Source organism: Bubalus kerabau, chromosome 16 (assembly GCF_029407905.1).
Source record: "Bubalus kerabau isolate K-KA32 ecotype Philippines breed swamp buffalo chromosome 16, PCC_UOA_SB_1v2, whole genome shotgun sequence".
In the NCBI taxonomy this organism is placed as follows: domain Eukaryota; kingdom Metazoa; phylum Chordata; class Mammalia; order Artiodactyla; family Bovidae; genus Bubalus; species Bubalus kerabau.
The window spans coordinates 57,579,242-57,603,123 of NC_073639.1; the positions used below are offsets into that span (position 1 = coordinate 57,579,242).

At 56.7% G+C, this 23,882-nt stretch overlaps 1 protein-coding gene across 1 annotated transcript; it reads right to left on the reverse strand.

Moving 5' to 3' along the window:
* Positions 1-216: 216 nt before the first annotated feature.
* SETD1B (SET domain containing 1B, histone lysine methyltransferase) lies at positions 217-23,678 on the reverse strand. Its single transcript, XM_055549979.1, has 17 exons — positions 23,549-23,678; positions 22,880-23,067; positions 22,537-22,635; positions 21,620-21,890; positions 19,468-19,580; positions 17,306-18,544; positions 12,823-13,650; positions 12,101-12,362; positions 11,683-12,017; positions 11,491-11,596; positions 10,279-10,764; positions 7,715-8,971; positions 6,741-6,907; positions 5,145-5,276; positions 4,939-5,058; positions 4,717-4,854; positions 217-2,846 (listed from the first exon to the last, which is right to left on the reverse strand). The coding sequence occupies exons 2-17, from the start codon at positions 23,051-23,053 to the stop codon at positions 2,673-2,675; spliced, it is 5,901 nt and encodes a 1,966-aa protein (XP_055405954.1). The 5' UTR covers positions 23,054-23,067; positions 23,549-23,678; the 3' UTR covers positions 217-2,672.
* Between the last annotated feature and the right edge of the window lie 204 nt (positions 23,679-23,882).

Below are 23,882 nucleotides of genomic sequence, written 5' to 3' on the forward strand. Positions count from 1 at the left end.
GTCACAAAGAGTTGGACACGACTGAGCGACTTTCATGCTGGGTGTTAGTTTTGGCACGTGAACTCTTAGTTGTAACATGCAAACTTTGGTTCCCTGGACCAGGGATCAAACCCTAATCCCCAGCCCAGTAAGCACCCACTCCTTGTGAGCATGGTATGCCCCCTACAGAAAGAAAGGAGGAGGAGAGACAGACAGGAGAGCAAGAGAGACGGCGTATCTGTAAGAAAAGTCAGTATATTTATGGTTTGCTTTATAAAAGTTACTATAATACAATGGTACATAGTATTGAATTCACAAAAATATGAACAAATATTTACAGCAAGACACACCCACAACGGAAACACTTCTCTTCAAAACAAGTTACATACGATGAGAGTCTATATGCACAAACATCCCTAAAACTTATGGATTCTCTTCTTGGCTGGAGGAAAGAGGGAGGGAGGGACAAGAAAAAGAAAAAGCAGAAACCCCCAACTCTTGAAAAGCAAGTTTGTTCAGTGAAAATGAAGGCATTGAAAGAAAAATGACCTGACACATTTCTGGCTATCGCAAGCCATTTCAGGGGTGGGACAGGGGTTCCTGCGGACAGGGAGGGCCCAGGCCCTTACTTGCCCTTAGGGAAGGCTGGTTGGGCAAGGTGAGGCCAGGGTGAGGGGTGAGGCAGGACCCCGGACCCTGGTTTCCTCACATCCCCCACCTCCACTTCTTTTATGGGAGGAGGGGATAGACTGAAGCCAGCCCCTTGGGGACTGCAGAAGTAACTTAAATCAGCCATCTCTACAAACTACACATTTCCTCATATGAAAAATAAATATTTCCTCAGTTGCACAATGAGGCAGAAAACCGCAAAAGGAAGAGAAGGTTGCCGCTGTACCCAGGTCCCTCTCTGTGTCTTCATGCCACCAATTTCATCGACCTTGAAACCAGTGGGCATAGTCTCAGAGAGGGGTTGGGGTGAAGAAATTAAAAAAAAAAAGAAAAACACAACAAAACCACCAACGACAAAAAAAAGAGAGAGAGAGAGAAAAATAACAATTCTTTGTACAGAATTTACATGATAACAAGCTTGACACAAGCTGAGATACCAGAGGCTCCGGGCCTGCATCCGCAGGGTGGCGCGGCTCCACCGGGAGCGCTCCCGTCTTGCTGAGGATGACTCTTGGTCACAGCAGTCACTTTCCATAAATTATTTACACGCCTGCTTTGCTTTCTGGGGTGCAGGGGACTTGTTTTGTGTGTGTGTGTGTGTGTGTGTGTGTGTGTGGTTTTTTTTGGAAGTACAAAGAAATAAGCAAAAAAGTCTTCCCACGTGTTTCTACAAGAAACAATGTTCCCGAGAAAAAGTCCTTTATGGCAGCCTATGTACAGAAGTCGGTTCTGAACTTCAAAAACCTATTTTTTTTTCCCTTCGTTTTGATTTTATACACGCACAAGGAAAAAAAAAAAAAATCCATGGAAAGGAACTTGGAAGAGAATGATGTAAAGGGTTGAAAAAAAAACCTATCAGACTTAGTTGTGAGTTTTTAAATCTTTTCCAAGATTTTCCTTTCTCTGGGAGAAATACACTTTCTCACTCCAAAAATAAATATGCTCTTGGCTTCCTGGGGTGAGGGCTTGCTGGCAGGGTGAGTCAGGCTCTATGGGCTGGGGGTGAGCAGGTGAAGCTTATAAGCAAATTAAAAAAAAAATGCCACACGCATTCGGTCAGACACCCGTAGTGGCGGGACTGGGGGACCTGCCTTCCCTGGGAGGTGTATCTCTCCCCCTGGGTGAAGGTGAGAGCCGGAGAGAGTAAATACCCCACTTCCAGCGCCCCCTGCCCACACTGGGGCCTCCTGGAGGCTCCCTCGTTGCTGGCATTTGAATGAGAAAGTAAACATTGAACCCAAGATTTTGGGGATGGCAGGTGTGGGGTAGCATGGAGAGCCCCAGAGGGGAAACTCCTGCCTGGAGCCAGCGTGGCTCCACCAGGGTCTGCTGGAGGGTGTGTGTGGCAGGGGGAAGGCACCCCCAGGCTGCTGGGGAAGGAACAGACTGAGGAGGGGATGGGAAAGAGGGGGGTCTTCTTCTCACTGAGTCCGCCAGCAGAGAGGGGGCCTTCCGTAGTGTTCTGAGGTCAGAGCCGCCTGGCCTGACCCCCTCCTCTGCAGCACCTGGCCTGGCGCCCAGGCCTGGAGGGTTCCAGAACATGGGCCTGGGCCGACGCACAATCAAACGAGGCCTCTGCAGCCCCCGCCGGGGTTCCCCACTCTCTGATTCTGCTTTCACATTTCAACGGTTAAAAATGTCTTTTCTTATGAAGAGGAAGAAAAGAAAAGGAGAAGACAGAACAACATAGCAGCATTCATGGGAAGAGGCTGACGGGGCAGGACAGGACGAGAAAACACAGAGGGAAAGAGGTGGGTGAAGGGGAGAAGGTGAGGGAAGACATTTACACCAGAGCTAAACCAAAGTCCCAAAAGGAGCATTTAAAAACAAATGAAGGAGACACGGGCTGAGACAGAGAAGCCCTTTCCCACTGAGGGGCCGGAGCTGCGGTGGGACCTGGGGGGTAGTGTTGGGGGCGCCAGGCCCTGGCACGGCCACTGGGTAGAGAGACAGCACCTGAAATGGGGGTGGGGGTGGGGCCCGGCCCCAGAGAGCCGGGGTGGCTGACAACCCCGGGTGCCGGCCTAGTTGAGGGTCCCCCGGCAGTTCTCAGAGCCACAGAGGCAGGGGATCTTGACGTCCTCGATGGGGAACTTGTAGTCATAGGTGATCTCCTCATTGACGTTGATGTGCTGCTTGGAATAGATGACGATCTTTTTCTGCGACTCCACCGTGATCACCTTGGCGTAGCAGTTGGGCTGTGGGTGGGATGGGAGTGGGGGAGGGTGAGCTGACCTACCTGGGCCCCCAACCAGGCCCTCGCGGACTGCATACCCTGAAACTCAACCGAACCCCGTGCTCAAGGCCTGACGCCCTGGCCCCACAACCCCAGTGCCCACTGGTCACCTGCTCTCAGCCTCGGCTCCCACATTGGGCAGAGAAAGACCCCTAGCCTCTGAGGTTAAATGAGCATGATGATTGCAATAAAAACAAATTATTTCCTAGGGAAATATTCAATTTTCTTTTATACCGTAGATGACCCCAAATTTATATTTCTAGCCCAGGCCCTACTACTTCACAGCTCTAGAGAAGGGATCAGCAAACTCCGCCCCCCAGCTGCCTGCTCTTGCAAATAAAGTTTTATTGGCACAGTTGCCCTCATTTATTACATACTGCCTGTGGCTGCCTTTGTTACAATGATAGTTTAGCAGCTGTGAGATGGTCTGGGTCATAAAGCCAAAAACGTTTACTCCCTGGCCCTTTACAAAAAGGTTGGCCTGTGCTCCAGAACCCCAGATCCAACTTCCTGCTTGATATCCACCTTTGGCAGCTCAAGGAGACATCTTTGGCTCAGTGAATTCAAACTGAGGGAGTGGCCATTCCACTCACCCAGTCCCCCAAGCATCCCTCCCCTGCCTCGCCTCCCCTCCAGCAGGCTGGATCTGGCCTACCACACTCAGCAGGTTCCATCTACAGGGGCTCTCACTTCTGCCACCATGGGCCTGGACTCCAGTGAGCCCCCGCTGCCTGTCTCTGCTCTGAATAACTCCACTCCTGCCCCAACTGCCAGGGAAGTCTTTCCAAAGGGACAGCAAATCCTGTCACCCCCGGTCAGTAGCCTGCCTCAGCTTTTAGAGAAAGTTCTCAGCTCTGCCTATAAGGTTGAGTGACCCAGCCACCAGCCACCCTGCCAACCTCCTTTTCTCTGCCCCTTGGAGAGGTGTTCTCCCTCCCTCCCTGCCCCAGGCTTCACTTCAATCACTCCTACACCCAGGTAATTCCCTCTCATCCCTCAGGCTTTCACAGGAGACTCTCAGCAAAGTCCCCACTGGCCCCAGGGAATGACAAGTCACCATGCTGTGAGCTGGCATGTGCTGAGAGCCCACTGTGTCTGCACAGGCCTGTGCTCAGTAACCCTCTTGGTCCTCCCAACAACTTATGAGAAGGGACTGTGGTCATCCCAGTTTTATAGCTTGGGAAACTGAAGTAGCAACCTGTAACTGTTGCTGGACAAGCAGCAACCTGTCCATGGTCACTCACTAAGTAGCAATGCCAAACAAGACTTGACCCACAACCAGCAGTGCCTGACCTCCCATCTGAAGCTCCCTGTGCTTGTCTCCATGAGACAACCAACCTTGATATCAACATCCACTCCAACACCCCAGACTCATGCCATGTCAGCTGGTACTAGCCCTGTGTGTCTCTTTAAGTTAATTTAAGACTCAGTTTCTCAGCCACACTGGCCACATTTCTAGTGCTCAATACCTCATGTGTACAGGAGCAGACAGCAAAGATGCAGAGTACTTCCTTCACTGTAGAAACTTCTACTGGCCAGCACTAACCCCAGAGGCATAGAAAAAACCCAGCAGGGAGAAGGAACTCTGCAATTATCAACTATATGGACCGAGTCAGGAACACCTCTGGTCTCATTAGGGCCATTTGACAGATGGAAAAACTGAAGGTCAGAGGAGAAGGGCTCCTCAGACAAGGCATCACACTGCGTGCTCCCTCCTGAGCCCCCCGTCGTCGGCCCCATGCTTGGAAAGGAGGCCATGCTAGCTCCTGTGCCAGCGGCTTCCAGGTCCTCCCTGCACGCCCCCGGGGCGTGGCCCTGAGCCGCACACTCACGTTGCAGCTGTGGTTGATGAAACGCGCGAAGTTGCCACACTTGGTGGCGTCGATGATGGTGTCGTGGTCCACCCGGAACATGTAGCTGCTACCGATGCCCTCGTCCTCGTAACGTTTCTCCCGCATGTCCGCGATCACCTGGCCAGGAAGAGGCCTCAGTCCGGGTGGGGCGGGGCTAGCTGCGGCCCAGCTCCCACACCTGTCCTGCCCAGCAGTGCTTACCTGGCGGATGTTCTGGCCCACGTACTCGATGACCATCTCGTCGGCCGCGATGGGCTCCATGGCGAACAGGCCCCAGTCGTGAATGTGACTCTTGCAGAATTTGAGCTTTTTCTTCCGGAACTAGAGGAGGGATGGAGATGCGGGTGAGAGTCATGGCCTTCGGTCCCAGGGCTACCCCGGCTGTCCCAGGTGGGGTCTGGCCTCACCTTGAGCTGGTTGAACTTGAGCAGGTCGCTGTCACAACTGCCAGTGAAGGAGGACAACAGGCGCCGCTGCTCAGATCGCCGCTCGGAGCCTGCCCGTGTGGAGGCGTGTGGCTGCGCGGGAATGCTCATGCCCTGCGAGGGTGGGGCAGCGGGTGACAGATCAGGGAGGAGTGCGGCCGTCTGGGGGACCTGGCCTCACAGACCACGGTACCTGTGTCCTGCTGTCCTTGGCGACCCTACTCTAAGCTCTGTGGCCCCAGCTTCCTTGCTCTGGGCACACCTATGCCTGTCCTTTCCTAATCGCCACCTCTCCTCCACCTGGGTCCTTCCTGTCAGAATCTGAACGTGCTCAAGTTCCTCTAATCTTAAATGTAACAAAATAGCATCCACTTCACTCCTGTCATCTTTTCTCTTCTCAATTAGAGATCTGAAGCATCTCTGCTTCTTGGACAGACGATGGCGATCAGGGACTTCCTTGGTGACTCAGTGGTAAAGAGTTCCCCTGCCAATGCAGGGGACACAGTTCAATCACACGTGCCATGGAGCAACTAAGGCCTTGTGCCACAGCTGCTGAGCCTGAGCCAAGGACCCGCAACTACCGAGCTCATGTGCCACAACTACTGAAGCCCACACACCGTAGAGCCCGTGCTCTGCAACGAGCCACCACAGCAAGCCTGAGCATACAACTAGAGAGCTCACACTGCTCACAACTACAAAAAAGCCTTCATAGCAACCAAGACCCAGCACAGTCAAACAATAAATACATAATTTTTTATAAAGTAAAGCTGTTGAGTATTTACCTACCCTAATAACCCGTGGCTTTCATTTGAAATCACAACTCCTCCCAACACCCTTGCATCCCTTCCCTCTCTTGGCTTTCCTGGTCCTGTCCCTGCCATTAATACCTGGGAGTTTCATTCCCTTCCAGGCGCTCTCCCTGGGTCAGCTCATCCCTGCTGCGGGCTTTGGTTAACGCTTCCATCCTGATGATGCCTAAATTTAAATCCTCGAACCAGAAGTACACCTCCCAGGCTCTATACTGTACCCATATATCTAACTGTCTACCCGACCTCACTACCTGGATGTTCCATAAACCCCAGAACTGAAGCTGTCCCAACACAACAGTCCCACTTTCCCTCTCACCTCTGTGATTGGCATCCAGTTACCCAGTGCCCCAGGCCAGACCCAGCAGCATCATGCTATTCTGCCTCCAGTCAGCCCCCAGTCCCATCCATTAGACTTTCTAATGTTCTAATGATCCTGCTAAATTTTTCAAAGGCATTCACTTTTCCCCACACAGCCCCCCACACCCAACCTACCCAATTTATTTGCTGAATTAAAAAAAAGATGAAGCTAACTTCTGGAGATGCAATTCAACACTGTTTGCATCCCTGACAAAAACCCTTCACAATCGCTCCCCTGCCCACCGCTCACCTCGCCTCACCTCTCACACCTGAGCACCCAGGGGGGTGGCACCATGAGCCAGCCCCTCTGGTTCCACAACTGCTCTGGCTGCCTGGCACCCTTTCCAGGAAGGCCCCTACCCATTGTCCAGCCTGGGAGGCTCCTGGGTGGGTGGGCACCTGATGGCCCTACCTGGGTGTCCGTGGGGGGCTCGTCGGTGCTAGCACGACTGCTGTTGAGGTATCTGAGCTTGTCCTTCTTGTCGATGGTATAGAAGCCCTCACTGCGGGCACAGCCCGTCATGTGCTCCCGGATGCCGTCGTCCCGTTTCTTCTTCTTAGCTGAAGAGAGGCTGGTGGGTGGGTGTGGGTCAAGGGCCACATGGACATTCTTGGAGAGCCCCATCTTCCCAGACCTGGCCTTACCCTCAGACTCATCTCCAGGACGTTGATGACACCCAGCTCTACCACCCACACTTAGGCCACCTCCCTAAAGCTGCCCACTGCCCAACTCCACTGTGGTTAGAACTGTCAGGTACCTAGCTGCATGGTCCTGAGTGTGTTTCTTATCCACCTTCTGCCTCAGTTTCCCCATATGCAAAATGGGATAATTATGATGCCCCCTGGAATGATTACAGATGCAGAGTAGAGCTCCTGACACAGAATAAATGTTCAGTATATTAGTTTGGTACAGCAGGAATAACTTCACTGGGTTGTGCTAACAACTGACTATGGGGGCATTGTGATTAATAGCCCAGATTCTAGAGCCAGATTTACCTGGGTTCAAATCTCCACTCAGTTACTTTATAGCTGCATGACTTTGGGCAGGTAACTTAACCTCTCTGAATTTGTTTCTTCATATGTAAAATGGGAATAATAATAGCCCCCACCTCCCTAGGCTGTTGGAAAAATTAAATTAGCTGATGAGGGGGAGCCAGGAAGAGTGAGCCCTCTGTCAGCCCCTGCTTCTGTTATGTTGTACAATCACGTTGTTAGGTTTGGCCCCAAGATCTCTTAATTCTGGCACACAAGGCAGAGATGACTCCATACAGAGCCTGGTGTGGTGCCAACACACAGACACCATCCACAAGTGGTGGTGACATGCGCCCTCGTAGGCGCCGCCGCCCAGAGAGGGAGGTGTGGCCCCCGCCCCACCTGGCAGGATATAGGGATGGTAGACCCAGAGTGTGTCGTTGAGCCAGTCCATGCCGTTGTCCTGCTGCAGCAGCCGCTCGTAGGTAACACACAGGAAGCGGATGTCCTCCTCGTCGATGCCACCATTCCAGATGTCATAGAGGATGGTCATCTCCTCAAACTCTGAGCGGGGCCGGAAGAGAGGCTGCGGTGGCGAGAGCTCGGGCGAGGCTGAGACCACCAGGTCCTCATGGCGCTTCTTCGGTGGCCGGCGCCAGGACCCCCGCACCTTGGCCATGAACTCGTCGGAGATCTCGTCACGCCCACGGGGACCCGGAGGTATGGCCTCAGAAGGCCACTGGTTCTCTAGCTCCTTAAAGGGCAGCTTGGTGGGCTCAACAGGTGGTGGAGGTGGGGGTGGAGGGGGCTGGGGGGGCAAGGGTGGTGGGGGGGCTGGGATCCCCGCGTTCCGGAAGTCCAGGGTCACAGTCCGGGGATCATGGGTGCTGGGGAAGACAGGGGTCTGTGGCTGGCCTGGCAGAAGCAGGAGGTCCCTGCCCAGGGCAGCCCCTCCTGGCGGTCGGACCAAAGGCCCATCCAAGGTGAGCACAGCTGGCGGGGATCGCCGGGGCCGGCCCGGCTTCCTCTTGATGGGGGGTGGGCAAGGGGCCAGTGGAGCAGGCAGCAGAGGGGGCAGCTGGGTGGGGGCCCGCGACTGGGCCCGCAGGACAGGTACGGGCAATGCCAGGGGCAGGGGCAAGGGCAAGGGCAGAGGAAGCGGCAAGCCTGTCTCCAGGAGCACCGGGGAGGCCAGGGGGCCAGGCCGATCGTCACGCCGGCCAGCTGGGAGGGGGCAGACAGGCAGAAGTAGGGGGCCCCCAGGCTCGGGGAAGGTGGGTGTGAAGCTGAAGTCCCGGCCAGGTGTCCTTGGGAGGCCCCCACTGCTCAAGCTTGGGGATGGGGATGGGTAGGAGAAGGGGCTACCAGGCAGCTGCGGGGAGCTCAGGGCCAGGCCGCCACTGCCTGCCGTCGGCAAGGGCTCCCCACTTGGCGTGGCCGGCACTGCCTCGGCGCTCTGGGACTTGCCCAGGCTGCCACAGAGGCTCGGAGTACGTGGGGGCTGCTCCTCATGGGGGGGAGGCTCCAGAAGGACGGATGGGAGGGGGGGGTCTGGGGTCTCGGGCTCTGGTGGTGGGCTGGGTGGCCGGGGCGGTCGAGGCGGCGGCAATGGTGGCTGCAGCGGTAAAGAAAGCAGTGCCGGGGCCTCAGGCTCCGCTTCCAGGTTGTCCTCTGCAGAGCGGTAGGCAGAAAGCAGACCTTAGTTATTGACTCAAACGGCCCCTCCTCATGCTACCCTACTGTACCCTGGACACCTCTCTGGGTATGCACTCGCACCCTCTAGATTCCTAGATATACAGCAGGATTTGAGAAATGTTGGTGGGAGTCAATCAAAGATGCAGGAGACCCAGCTGGCGCCCTTGACACTGTCTTTAGAATGGTGTTCCGGTGAGCCAGGAACATACCATGGACCAAGAAAATGACCTCTGCTATTGAATAAAATTAAACAAGTCCCTTTTCTGCATGACTTATCAGAGCCTTTAAGGTTTTCTCCTAGCATTTCTCTCCACTGTCACCTAGTATGTTTTCTAAATTACCAGCTGTCATCTATCAACCTGCCCTGAGCGTAAGCTCCAGGAGGGATGATATTTTTGCCCATTTTGGTCCACTGTTGTTATTATCAGTTCCTAAAACCATAAAGGAGATAAAAATAGAGGCTTTATAAATACGTTTAACAATCTGCAAAGATCTGTGGTTCTAGAGCCAAATAAAAAACTTAAAATACAACGGGTTGCTCTCCTTAAGGACTATTAGAGGTACAAACTAACCACGTGTGGCTATAGTAGTTTCTGCTGCTGCAGCTGCTAGGTCGCTTCAGTCGTGTCCAACTCTGTGCGACCCCATATAGTAGTTTATGTTAACTTAATTAATCAACATGACAAATTCTGTCCCACAGCGGCACTCTCCCCCTTTCTCAAGCTCTTAACGATGCTGTGTCTAGTGGCTATGGGGCTGGACAGGGCAGAGAGAACATGCTGATCACTGTACAAAGTTCTCTTGGACGGCACTGCCAGAGCCTTTCACGTGCTTTGTGCAGCTCCACCAAGATGATGGAGGGGGCAGTGCCCACAGCCCCTTTTAACCCACCCAGCCCCCTTCTGGTGATAGGTGCCCAGGGCCCAGAAGCCTTCTCTGCCTGCCCATCACTAAAAAGCCATACACATCCACACCTCTTTTGGGAGCATCTCATGGGACTAGCGGTCCAAGGACTAGACCCCAGGGAAATACAGTGAGGAATGGTGACAGCAGCAGACCTGCCTTTGGGGTCTAACAGGTACCCAGCTTCGTAGTGGCAAGTCATCTCGCTCCATCCTCCCGTATGACCTTACGGGGGAAGCACCATCCATTGATCTCATTTTACAGATAAGGAAATTACTTGGTAAGTTTAAGTGATGGCACAAAGGAGCCCTGGTTCATTCTGATGGTTAAAGACATCTTGTTTCTATTCCCACCACCTTCCCATGGGCTGCAAGTATTACCTGGGGTGAGCTCTGGGGAGGGCAGGGGCCGGGCCTCCATCTCTCCTGCAGGGGGTTCTGGAGACAGCAACCTGGCCCCTTCCTGGTTCAGGCCTGGTTCCCCGGGGGGCTCCTTGCAGCCAGCCAGCTCCTCGACACTCACAGGCAAGGGGGGCTCTTCCAGCATTGGGGTCCGCTCCTTAGGGGCCTCGTCCTCAGCCTCAATGTCCACCTCCTCTTCTGGGCCCTGTGACTCTGTTGTGGGTGCTCCTGTGACCACTTCATTCTCAAAGTCCTCGTCAGGAGCAGCGGGAGCCGTGCTCTCGTCTGCAGCTGCCTCCCCTTCCTCCTCCTCCTCTTCTTCCTCCTCCCCAGCTGGCAGCTCTTCTTCATCTTCCGAGGATGATGATGAAGAGGACTCGGAGCTTGATGCGAAGTCAGATGACTCAGAACTCTCACTGGAGGATTCTGCTCCAGGCTTGGAGGTGATGATGCTCACCGTCTCCTCTGCATGGGGGACACGGGCAAGGGCCCTGTTATTATCTGCTGTGCCCCAGCCAGAGGCATCACCAAAGGGCTCAAAACAGGAGGCACTGGGGTGAATGTGGCCCTCGGGTAGGTGGGGGGGGGGGGGGGCGGTGTGGGGGTGTGTGTGTGTGTGTACTAACTCACCATCATCTGTTTTTTTTAAACAGAGGTGAAATCCACATAACATAAACCTAACCATCTTAGGGTAGATGACACGGTGGTATTTAGCACCTTCGCAATGTGGACAACTGACATTTCTATCGTGTCCCAAAGATAGAAATTTCACAAGCTCAAGAAGCAGCCCGTTCCTTTCAGCTATCACCCCTCTATCCCCACCACTTGACCTCAGCAACCACTAGTCTACTCTTTGTCTCTACTGTTGTTCAGTCGCTCAGTCGTGTCTGCTCTTTGCGACCCCATGGACTGGAGCACACCAGGCTTCCCTGTCCTTCACCATCTCCTGGAGTTTGCTCAAACTCATGTCCATTGAGTCGGTTATGCCATCCAACCATCTCATTCTCTATCTCTGTGGACTGACCTATCCTGGACATTTCATAAAAAAGGAATTACACGGCAGGCTGTGTTTGTGTTTTAATGACTTCACACTTCATAGTCAAGAAATCCTACCCCTTCAGTACTGCTGACTGTTGTGCAGGCTCTGCTTTCTGCAGAGGGACCCTGGGCTGGGCCAGAAGCCACACTCACCTCCATCTGAGTCCCCTTCTTCCTTCTCACTCGCCTCTGACAGGGCTGTGTCCTCGTCATCATTCTCAGACTCATCCCGGTCGTCGCTGTCTTCATCATCATCATCCTAGGGGAGAGGGATGCTGGACAGGTGAGCCGAAGGGCTCCCTCGCCTGGCCTGGCTCCCCAGGGCTCCCCAAGCCCGAACAATACCTTATCTGACATGGATGAGGTTGAGGAGGAGGAGATCTGGCTCCTGGGGCCCTCCTCCCCTTCCTCCTCCCCTTCCCCTTCCTCTTCCTCCTCTGTGCTTTCTCGCTCCTCCTTATCAGAGGCTGAGGACGAGGGTGAGGTGGTCGAGGAGCCCGAGGACGAGGATGCTGACGAGGAAGACGACACTGACAGCGACTCCTTCTCGTCCTCCTCCCCGCCGCTGTCCAGCTCCAGGGGCCGGGCTGGCCGCCGCCGGACGCCCATGCCCTTGGGGTCCCGCTTGGCGAGCTCACAGGGGGCGTCGGCCATGTCCCGGTCCCGCTCACGCTCAGACTCTGCAGGGAGGAAGGGCGGGCAGTCAGAGCCGGGTAGGGGCGCGCAGGGAAGGAGGAAGTCCCAGCACCCGGCAAGGCCCCACCTTCGTCCTCCTCATCCACGGAGGTGGAGGGGCGCAGCCGCTTCTGGTCACCAGACGAGGCTGTGTCTGGCGGTTCCTTCCTCTTGACCTTGAAGGAGGGCAGGCGAATGGCCCCGCGCAGCCCGATGCCCAGGCCCAGCCCCTCGTAGCTCAGGCCCTCGCCCTTGCCCCAGGACTCCAGCAGGCAAGAGGCGATGCGGTCCTTGGGCTTCGGCCTGTCCTCATCTTTGTGCTCACCCGACTTCACCGGGGTCAGCGAGGCCTGGGGTGCGAGAGAGGAGGGGAAGGTCAGTGTGGTTAGAGTACGGCCACCAACCCTGTCCCCCGAGTAGCCTGCCATCCTTTCCACAGTGACAGCCATGCCCGAACTGGGCACTTCCTTTCCTGGAACCTACCGCATTTCATGTCACTACTCAGGACACCCCCAGCGCCACACTCCGCTTCCCTGACCCTCAGCTTCCTCACCTGAGAAGCTGTTACTATGGCTGCCCACACATGGCAGGGGCACCGGAGTTTTGGAGATTGGAATCCAAGAGAAACACATAGTGAGTACACACATGTCATCGACACACCGGCTTCACAAAATAACACACACTATTCTGTCTGGGGGGCCTGGGTGGTGGTGTTTCCGCTAAGGTGCCTGGGGACGACAGAGGCTGCCTGGCCAGGTCTCTGCCTCTGGCCTGCCCGCCCCTCACCGAGGGGACGTGCTGCCCACTCACCTTAGCCATCCGTTCCTTCTTGTCCCACCACTCATCAAAGGCCCTGAAGGCCACCACCTCCACCATCTTGCGGTTCAGGTCCCGCTTCATGATGGCCTTGAGCTCTTTGAGCACCACCAGCAGGACGCCGTCCACAGTGGCCTTGTGCGGGTCCTCCTGGCGGGGCACATAGCCTGGTGGTGGCACTGATGGGTCAAACTTGGGCAGGGGTGGCCAGGGCTGCCCGCGGCCTGGGCCAGTGTTACCAAGGGAGAAGGGGCCCCGGTAGGGCGGCAGGTTGACAAACTGCAGTCCGGCGGAGGCAGCTGCAGCTGCGGCAGCCATGAAGGGGGGGTAGGGGCATGCGCCCTGGCCCGTCATCAGACGGCTCAGCATCTGCGTTTGCATCTGGAAGGACATGGGCATGCTGCCCCACTGGCCCCCCAGCACGTGGCTCATGTCCACCTGCATCACGGGAAACAGCCCTGGTGGGAAGGGCGGCAGTGGCGGCAGAATGGGCGGGGGTGGGACACCAGGCGGCGGGGCTGGCAGGGGTGGTGGGGGCACTGTCACAGCTGGATGGGCCGGGGGTGGCGGGGGTGGTGGTGGTGGCAGAGGTGGGGGCATGGGGAAGCCGGGCTGGGGTGGGGGTGGGGGTGGGGGCGGGGGCAGTGGTGGGAAGCCAGGGGGCGGGGGCAGTGGCAAGGTTGGGGCCAGAACGGAGGGAGCTGCCACGGCCCCAGCCCCTGGGGTCACCACCATGGGCTTGGGGCAGTCAGCGCTGGTGATGGGGGCCGAGGGCATCTCATCGTCTGAGATCTCCATGTCCTCCCCTGAGGACTGCTGCCCCTGCAGGGAGAGCAAGGGGAGAGAAGTGAGGGGGAGCCTGGGAAGCCAGACTCCCAGATTCCCCTTCCCAACACCAGAAGGTCAGAGAAGCAGCCTTCTGCAAGACTAGTGAGCAACGTGGCTTCTGCAGTCCTGATCCTCGTCCCTTCCCGTCCCAGCCGTGTGGCCTTGAGCAAGTCATTTAACCTCTTTAAGCCTCAGTCTTCCCATCTGTATGTTGGGCATCATAGTACTTGCCTCATGGGGTGATCATGCAGCTTCATGCGTTCATTCATTCAACAAACATTTGCTCAGCACCTGCTGTATACCAGGTATTGTCCCAGGTGCTGAGGACACGGTGGTGAACAAGACAGACAAACTTGCTGTCTTGGAGCTGAACTTCTAGAGGGATAAGGCAAAGGCTGACTAGGATGAATGTGAAATATATAGTCCTTTGCAGAGAAAACGAAAGCAGAGAAGGGGGCAGTGAGACATGAAGAAGGAAAAAGATTCAGTTTCAATTTGAAAGATTGTTTCAATTTGTATTCAGAGAAGATAATACTAATAGTTAATAACATTTCTATAGCCCTTCCCTGCTGGAGGAGGAAATGGCAACCTGCTCCAATATTCTTGCTGGGAGAATCCCATGGACAGAGGAGTATGGTGGGCTACAGTCTATGGGGCTGTAAAAAGTCAAACATGACTGAAACAACTTATCACAGCACTTAGCCCTTCCTATTGGCAGGCACCTTTCTAAGCATCTTATGTATGTTCATTCAGCTAACCCTCAGAAAACCTGCAACGTAGGTGTTTATCACCAGTTTTACTGATGAGAAAATTGGAACACTGAGAGCTTAACTTGCCCAAGGCTACACAGCCACTGAGAAGGAGCCTGGATTCCAACCAGGAAGTGGCTCACCAGCCTTTATTCCCAGTTGGCCTGCAGTCTTCACTGTGGCAGAGAGTGACAGAAGCAAGGGAAGGAGAAGCTTTAGCAGGAGTCAGGGTGCATGAAAAGGAGATAAGTCTGTATGTTTTCCTTAATTATTCCGTTCACATAGGTTTTGTACAGGCTGTGGTGGGGTTGAGTGTTGTGAGCACACAATGTCTCATGTTTCTTATCTGTACCATCATGTCATGAGGAAGGGCTCTCTCTATTCCAATCTTTTGACAGGTGAGAAAACACCCTCAGAGAGACACATGTAAATCACTGGCCCAAGAGGCGCTGGTCAGAAACAGCTGAGATTGGAGCCCAGGGTGTCTGCTGAGTGAGGGGTCAGGGCTGCCGTGGGAATCCAGGACAGCGGTACCAGGTCAATGGGGGAGCCAAGTGTGACTTGGCTGTGAAATAGCGAGGTCCTCTTTACATTCACACTTGGGACTTTGGGGAGCTGGGTGCACAGGCCTGGAACTGGAGCAGGGCATGGTGTCCACAGGGTAGAGGTGGAGCAAGAAGGCAGAACAGGGGTTGGGAGAGGAGGAATGGACTGCCCCCAGGCTCCTGTGTCAGGACCAGAGGCGAAAAGGTAGCTCAGGTGCCATCTGGGGAGACAGAGCTTTTGTAGGTTGCCCGAGACAGGGAGTGCATTTGAAGGTTAAGGAGGTGGGGGTCTATGCAGGCTAGAAGGTCAAAGGTCAGACCTACAGGTGAGGGAGGGAGAAAAAGGATATGGAGGGACGGGGAGAAAAGGAAAACGAAATCTCTGGCAGCAGAAGGAAGCTCGGGCTGTTACTCTGTCCCCTCTACAGACATACACACTCTCGCTGCCTCTCAGGGTCCCACATTCGTGCTGAGAGGGAGGCACTGGCAGGCTTGCAGCCTGATACTCAGGGACAGCGCCAGATCAGTCCTGGACAGCGCCCTGCGAGACAGGCGCAGCACGCAGAGGGTTAACCCCAGCCCCGCTGCCAGCCAATCACAAGGAGACCTGGGTCCACGCTCCAGCTCAGGCCTTGCCCCTCCCTCCGCCCCTCCCACGTCCGGGGGGCGAGAACCTGTGGGAACTAGCCGCTGGGCGTTGGGCATCAGTTCGAGCTGTTCCTGGAGTTTCTCGTGCAGCACCTCACTTAAGCCGAGACGGCGTGAGGCAGATACTCTGACTATCCCACCATTTCACAGATGATGAAACTGAGACTCAGAGAGGGAAAGTGACTTCCCTAAGGTCACATAACCAGTAAGTGACAGAGGTGGGACTCGAGGCTCAAGGCTTAAGGCCTGGAACCGGAACTTCTAACCACCAGCTTCTGTGAAGATAGGGAGTGCCCCCTCGCGCTGCTCTCCCGCCTGGTCAGCCTAGGCTGGGATTCCCTTAGGTTTGGTCCGGAGGGGCCCGGGAGCCATTCTCCAGACTGCCGGCAGGGGGCTCCCGAGGGCCACCTTGGAGGTTGTCCGTACTCCCGGGCTTCCCTGGACTGATGTCCCGGGGCTTCCCGGACCACAGCTTTCTGGGCCTCAGTCTCTCCTTTCCTCCAGTGACCCGGTGGGAGAGCCCATTCTCTTCAGCTACTCTGGGCTTCCTAGCCCTGGATCAGCAAGTGAGCATGGTAAACAAACATCCCCTAACCTCGGGAAGAAAGGAGGATGGCAGAGCCAGTAGCGCCCCCACCTCTGAACACCTGTCAACTCTCCCTGCCTGAACTCCTTAGCGCCAGAAACCACTTGTCAGATCAGCCTGGAGGCCCCCAGGGGCCCTGGCCACCTGCAGTCCCCTCCCAGGCAAGCCAAGTTCCTCTCTGTTCCTCCCTGAGGCAGCCAAATCGGCCTAATCAAAGGACCTGGGAAGGAGGGAGGGCCCCTCCTCCCGCCACCCACAGGGGCACAGAGCTCCCTCTAAGCTCCTGGCTGCTCATGCCTTTCAGGATCACAAGTTCCAAAGCAGGTCTCCAGGAGGGCCAGAGCAGGTGCCTGGACCAGGAGAGGGTAGGAACAGAGCCAAGGAAGATGACTTAATCCTCCCCACAAGAGAATGTGGCAGGCAGCATCCTTCATGCTAACCCTGAGGATGGAGCTTGGGCAGAGAGACCCCAAATGAAGCTCTGTGGGTAGGCAGAGGGTGGGTGGGTGGGGGGTCAGCTTTGCCTGCTTCTGGCTGTGGCCCTCCCCCTGAAACTCTTGGAGTCAGGGGAGAGGGAGAAGGTAAATTTCAATGCCCTCCTTGCCCCACGTGGTTTCCAGTCTCTTCAGAGGTACTAGGAGACAGAGCTCCAGAGTTCCCACCTGACCCAGCTCAGCAGAACACTCTGGTTACTCCCTTTCCCCATAACTGTCTGACTGTCAGGACTAGTCTTGACCAGGCCCTTAGCTACCCAACAGAGGAGGGGACCCAAAACCATCACTTGTCCACACTCTCTGGGATCTCAGCAGACTTCAACCAAAGAAGCTCAATTCAGACTTTATCCCCCAGAAAAGTCTCAACTTCCCATAACCTAACATGGAGAGCAACAGCTCTAGGTCAAGTTTCCCTTTTCGCCAAAGCTGCTAGGGAGCTCAGAGCCAAACCAACTGCTCAGTCATGGCCCCTGATGCTTTCTGCACGTTCTTTTTATTTTTGACCTGTTATTTTGGCTGTCCTAGCCCTGTTGCTTGTGTGTTGTAGTTATCCTCAGGGAGGAAAGAGGGTGCTACCAGACAGACAAAACCAAGCCCAGACAGAGACAGACAAACATAATGTGGTACCTCATCCATCTTCTCTGAGGTTGGGGTCCTGTCTCCAGCCAGGTCCAAGGCCGCCTCACTTGTCTGACCCAGAAGACCAGTAGGGTCTGGGGGACCTGGCTCGGGTGGGGGCCGAGGCCCCAGGCCCAGATCAAGCTCACCATCCTCATCTGAGTCAGGCAGTGGCGTGGGGCTGATATCTTCCAGGCCAGTGCTGGAGGGGCGCGAGGAGGGTGGTGTAGGGCCTCGAAAGCCTGGCTGAGAGTTAGCGCCAAAGGGGGCCAGCGGGGAGAGCTGGGAGGAGGAGGAGGAGATGGGGCTGCCCTCCATCTGCAGCTCTGTGTCTGAGTCCTGCTCCCGAAGGAAGGGCAGCTTGGTGCGCTGCTCCTTCAGCAGCATCTCGATCCGAGAGTCCAGGCTGTCATGGGGCTTCTCTGGCCCTGCGGGCGACGACTCCAGCGTAGGCGTGCCGGGACTGTCGCAAGGCTCAGGACTCCAGCCGAAGGTTGGCCGACCACCCAGCTCTATGCTGTTGGCCTCAGGGGGCGGGGGTCCCGGAGGTGTGCCAGGCTTCTCCTTTGTCAGGGGCTCGGCGGGTGGCAGGGGTGGGGGCGCAGGTGCTCTTCGGAACTCGCCACTGTCACGGGCCCCAAAGGGGGCTGTGGTGGTGGGCTCGTCAGGGGGCGGGGGAAAAGGGGGCACAGGAGTCTGATACGGAGAGAAAGCTGACTTGAAGGCAACTCCGGGCGCAGGGGTTGCTTGGCTGGGGGGAGGAGTGTGGGCAAACGTGGCAGAATCCTGTGCTTGCGCCTTGAATGGGGGCCCACTGCTGCCCCCACTGCCGCCAACTGCCCCGAATGGGAGGTCCACCGCACCCCGGAAGGCGGCTGTGGCCCCTGCCACCGCAGTGGCAGCAGACGAGTTGTGGACATAATGGTGCTCGTGGCGGCGGTTGTAGGCATCGGTGAACTTGCTCTCGTGGCGCCGAGCCTTGAAGGTCGTTGTGGGATCCTGGCTGAAGAGGTAGGAGGGCGTGGGCTGGCGGCTGGAATAGCTCGAGTCCTGTGAGAAGGGGGTGCCCAGGCGGGGCGTGAGCGGCGTGCCCTGGCCGTAGGAGTTGGGTGTGTCCAAGCGGCAGCTGGAATAAGCTGTGTCCTGGGAGAAGGGTGTCCCACCACTATTGGGGGTGACAGAGGACGAGCCGGAGCCACAGCCTGCAGACAGGCCACCATCTTTGAGGCGCTTCAGGGCATCTGACAGCTGGAAAGAGAGAAAGAGGGAGAAAGGTCTGAGATCGCTGGGGGGGAAATCATGCACTAGAATGGGACTGTTTTCCCCTCTCACTCCATCTTCCGAGGAGCTCGGAGCCAAACTGGTCACTCAGCATGGTGAAAGGAGAGGGGAGGGGAGATTAAAGAAGAATAGCTGGATGGGCCTCACCTTCTCTAATCTTGGGGTAGCCAATTATCCTCAGAGAACCTTGAGGGTTTTTCCTAATCCCTGAAGCAGGGTAAAGATAAGACCCTGATGTCTTGGTTTACATTGGGATTTCCTTCCTGCCTCAGGCCGTCAGAAATCAAAGACCTTCCAGGCAGAGGTAGCTGAGCCACCTTGTTCCCCCAGCCTCTTGATATTTTAGGCTTTAAATAGTATAACATGGTAAAGTGCCTGATAGACATCCCAGCTGATCAGCAAGTAAGCAAAGACTCTTCACTTGGTAAAAGCTACTCCTGAGAGTGGTCCACTTGCCAGAGGGTGGTCCAGGTGGGTGTTCTGGGGGGGCAGTGGTTGGGGAAGGAGGGAGGAGTCATTCTTGCTCTGGAAGGAAAGCCCTGAACAAGGCTTTCATTGGGGGTGGGTGGGGGGGTGGAACGGAGGGGTCCATGGGACACCAGACAACAGGATCCTGAACACAGCAGTGTTTCAGGATCAGCGTGGAAAGCACATGGGCTCTGATCAGTGGGAATCCCAGCGTGTGCAGGGAAAGGGTGGGGGGCCAGGCCAGAGGGGCGCTTCAGCAGACAGGGCTTTCAGGACCCTCCCCTGCACCCCACTGGAAGCTGTGGTGGGCACAGCCAGGCTTCTTTCCCTCCTGGGTCCTGGTGTCCCATGCTGGAGCTGGTGAAGTGGGGGGGGGGGGGGCACACTGGGAAACTGGTGATGGGGTGGGGTCACACACCCACCTGCAGGGTCTCATTCACGATTGGAGAGACAGCATCCAGCTCACCCACTGGCAGGGTTTGGGGTGTGTATCGGCCTGTGACCAACAGTTCGTAGAACCGCATGCGGGTTTCCCCTGTAGAAAAGGCAAGGGAGGGAAGCCTCAGTGAGGCTCCAGGATGGGGCAGCCCCCACAGGTGGGCATCCTTGTGGGTCCCCTTGTACCTGGGACCCCACGCCTTGGGAAGCTGAGTGACCCTGACCAAGTTCCCACTTCTCTCTTTGTACCTCATTCGAGAGGTACAATCTGTTCAATGAAGCAGCTAAACTATATGATTCTCTCATCCTGAGATTCAAGAGTTTAATGTCTCATGACACCGGGACTCCCCCAAATATAGACATGCCACCCCCACCACAAAGCCCCTTCCTGTCACCTGTGCCATGCCAGCCATTACCAGTCAGGTAATCCCCGTCCTTCTGCCTTCCCATCTAACAGCCAGAGCCCAGTAGCAAGTGAAAAGGAGACCCAGTGACACAGAAGTGACAGTTTGTTGTGAACCCTCTCGGGTGACTGACAGAGTTTGTAAAAGCACTCTAGGACTGACAGCCTCCTCCCAGTCCCCAGTCCCCCTGTTGGATAACCCTCCACCCTAGCTCCTCCCCATTCCCAGCCCCCCACCAGTTGAGAGAGGCCTCTGACAGACCAGGGGGCCAGATTATCGATATTTATAGAGCCCTCTGAGGCAGCTGCTTACATATGCAAAGGAGACACATTCCTTGAGCTACTCTTTACCGGTCTCTTTCTTGAAATACAAACTTAGTGGCAGTCTCTAAGGGCCTTTTTTTTTTTTTTTTTTTTTTTACAATTTTGGTGAGGGCTGACTGTTCCTTAAGATAAGCCTGCCACCACCCAAAGGGTCTCCTTTGACAGAGACAAAAGAAAGAGGGGAGGTGAAGGGGGCTGTGGCCTGTGCCCTGAGGAGGCTCAGACCTGGGACAGGTTTGGCAAGAGTTTGTAGGGTAACTGTGCTCAACCAGGGGCAGCGTCCCTCCACACCCCCCAGCAAAGACTAAGAGCCTCAGTTGACATGTATTAAAGGTAAAAAAGAAGATTTCGATTTTCAGGTCTTAGTTTGGTATACCCCAGTTGCCCCTAAACCCCATGCTCACAGAACCCCTGGAAGTTATCCACCTAAACCCTCCCAGGCAGGGTCCTCCGGGAAACTGGTGATGGGGTGGGGTCACACACCCCACAGGGGGGGGAAGGTGGGAAAGACCCCAACAGTGTCTGCCCAGTCACCTCTGGTTGGACCTTAGAGCACCTGGCACTTTCTTCTATATTCTATAGGAACTCTAAGCGGCCACAGACAAACTTTAGGGGAGCCCTGGAGGTCCGGAAGCTCCCCAGTCAGCACGGAGGAGAAGCCTCCCAGGACCCTGAGGGTGGGAGGTATGGCTTCCCCAGCCCAGCTCTCCCAGCAGCCGCTCAGAGGCTCAGAGCGAGCGCAGAGTGGGATTCCGCTGCCTGGGAGGTGATGCTGTCTCTTTAAGAGAGAGGAGGGAAGACACAGTGTCAACCCTTGAACACCCAGAGCAGCCCGCCCAGCTCTATCGGGAACATTATCAATGAAACCACACTCCGGGCCCAGATTGGTTCCCACTTCCAGGGGGAGGGGGCGGGAAGAGGGGGAGGGGCACTCCTCAACCCCTTAGGAGGACTTTTTTAGTGGAGAGACCTACTCTTCGCACATTTAAAAGCGGCTTCGTGGCTCTCCCTCAGCGCACCCCCACCCTAATAAACAAACCCTGTCTCCTCTCCTAACACAGACAGCAACACTGGGGACTGCCTAAACCCAGGGCACCAGGGCTCCGAGAGGGGCCCACGGGGGTGTCAGCAGTGGGGAAGCCTCCAGGTGGTCCCTAGGGGTGCAGTGGCCAAGGACCGGCACATTTGGTAAATTACAGTTCCGTCTCCTAGCAACAGACAACACATTTAGCTCCACGTGACTCTACCCTCAAGAGGGGGGCAAAAGAAAAATAAGGTTGTAGGGGGGTACCCAAGGAAAACTGAGGGGCTCCCCAACACTGCAAGACGGGCCCTGGGAGAGAAGGGGGTCACACTGACAGGTCTTGGGGCTCCTCGGCGGTGGCTGTCCTGAGCGGGCCTCCACTCACCTTTGGTGTCCAGCTCCACGTGGATGATATTACCCATGACCGAAGTGCTATGCAAGTGCTGAACGGCCTCCTTGGCTCCCCTGACCGTGGCAAAGACCACTTTGGCAATGCCCAAGTGCTTCTTGGTCTTGGGGTTGTACAAAATCTCCACCTCCTCCACCTCCCCATACTTCTTGCACATGTCCCTTAGGAAGTTTTCACGGATGTTATCATTCAGCTTGGCAAATGTCACCTGCTTCGGAGGCACCGGGCCCACATAGAACTCATCGATCTGGCAGGGGACGAGGGGGAAGGGAGTTTGGAGAATATTGAAACCGAAGGGAAAGCAGAACATTTCCCAGTCGCCCGCTCTTTGAAAACAATGAAGGGTAAAAAATTAAAAAAAAAAAATTGGGGGGGAGGGGGAAAGCACGCGGGCGGGCCCGGGAAGCGGAGGATTAAATCGTTTGGAACGTGGAAGTTCTCTGGGTTCGAAAGGAAAGGGGAAAAAGAAACAGTTTCTCTTTCCCCACCCCCCCAACTCTGACCTCTTCTTCCTGCTGCCAGGGCAGGGACGACCCCTCGGGCTAGGAAGCTGTCCCCTTAAAGCCACAAAACCGGGAAGGGGGGCGGGTCCCAGGGACGAGTTCCTGGGCTGGCAGAAGCCAGGTGGGTACTCGGAGCCCCCAGCTGGGCGGGCAGGACACTGTATCAGCTCCTTGATTACAGTTTCACCGAGTGTTATTCTGTTTACTGTAGCCGAGAGGGGACACCCCCCTCTCTGTGCAACCTCCCCCTCCCCGCCAAAACTTCCCCAGCCCCCGGACGGCGGGAACTCAGAATCCGGCTGGGCTAGGTCAGGACTGGCGTTATTTTCGAACTCGGGGGGGGGGGGGGGGGGCGGGGAGGGGCGCGGGATACGGGGGAGGGGGTCCTACCTTGAATTTGGGGACCGACAGCTCCAGCTCCTTGTTTTTTGTCCAGATGCCGACCACCCGGGGATCTTCGACAATTTCCACCGGGCGGTTGCTGGACATCTGTGGATAGGAAAGAGGGGCGGAGTGGGTGGGCTGGTCCCACTCCCCAGGGTCAGGGACAGGAACCCCCCCTTCTCCAGGCACTTGTCAAACTCCAGGACTGGGGACCTGGCTGACAGTTGGCCGGGTGGTCAGGAAGGGGGGGGTCCCCGGGCCGCTCGGACCACTCAGCCCCCAACCTCTTCGGCACGGCTCGGGGAGGGGGGGGCGGGGGAGCCGACAGGGAGGCGCGCCGGCTACTCACCGCAAGGCTGAAATGCTGCCCATCGTAGCGGTACAGTTTATGATGCCCCTTTTTCAAAGCCGGGTCAATCATCAACTTGTAACTTCTCCAATGGTGGTTCCTCCTCTCGCCCGAAGGGCCGGGCTGCGGCGGGGGCTGCTGGTGGTGGTGGTGGGGGGGGTGACTGTTCTCCATGCCGTTAACCCAACCTGAAAACGAGCAAGTTGTTGTCGTCTGCGCCGCGGCGGCGGCGGCGGCCGCTTCTACACACACGCTAAAGAATCAAATCGTCCAGCCCCCCACCCCCTCCCACCTTACCAGCGCGCCCCAAAAGGAGCTGGCTCCCCCCCAAAATAAGAATGGAGAGAGAGAATAACCCTTCCGGAGAATTAGGCGCCCGCCCGCTCGGCCACCGTCTCGGAGCGGCTGCGAGGGGCTCCCGGGGGCCCCTGGTGCGGACTGGCGGGGCCCGGGGCACCCGGAGGACGCGGGCTCCGGCCCATGGTGCCCGCCCGGCCGCCCGGCGTGGCGCTAGCTCGCTCGCTCGCTCGGCCCGGCTCGGGCGCGGGGCTCCCGGCAGGCCTGGCGCCGCCCGCCCGCTCGCTCGGTCGGCCGGAGCGGGGGCCGGGGCTGGGGGCTCGGGACGCCCGGCTGCCGGCCGCGGCCTCTCCCTCCCCGAGCCGCGCTTACATCCCCGCCGGGCGCCGGCCTCCCTGCGCCGCCAGCCAGTACATGGTGTCCCCCGCGGGAGCCGAGGCCGGAGCGGCCGGACGGGGGGCCGGGAGGGGGGAGCGCCGCCGCCGCCGCGGCTGCCGGGCCCGGAGCTGCTGCCGCCGCCGCCGCTGCTGCTGCTGCTGCTGCTGCTGCCCGGGAGGCGGCTGGCGGCGGAGGCTCGGCTCCCAGTAGCCGCACATCCCACAATACACCGCTAAGGAGCCCGACCCGAGCGCTCACCCTCCTCCTCTTCCTCCTCCTCCTCCTCTTCCTCCTCCCCTCTCCTTCCTCGCCGCTTCCCCAGGCACTC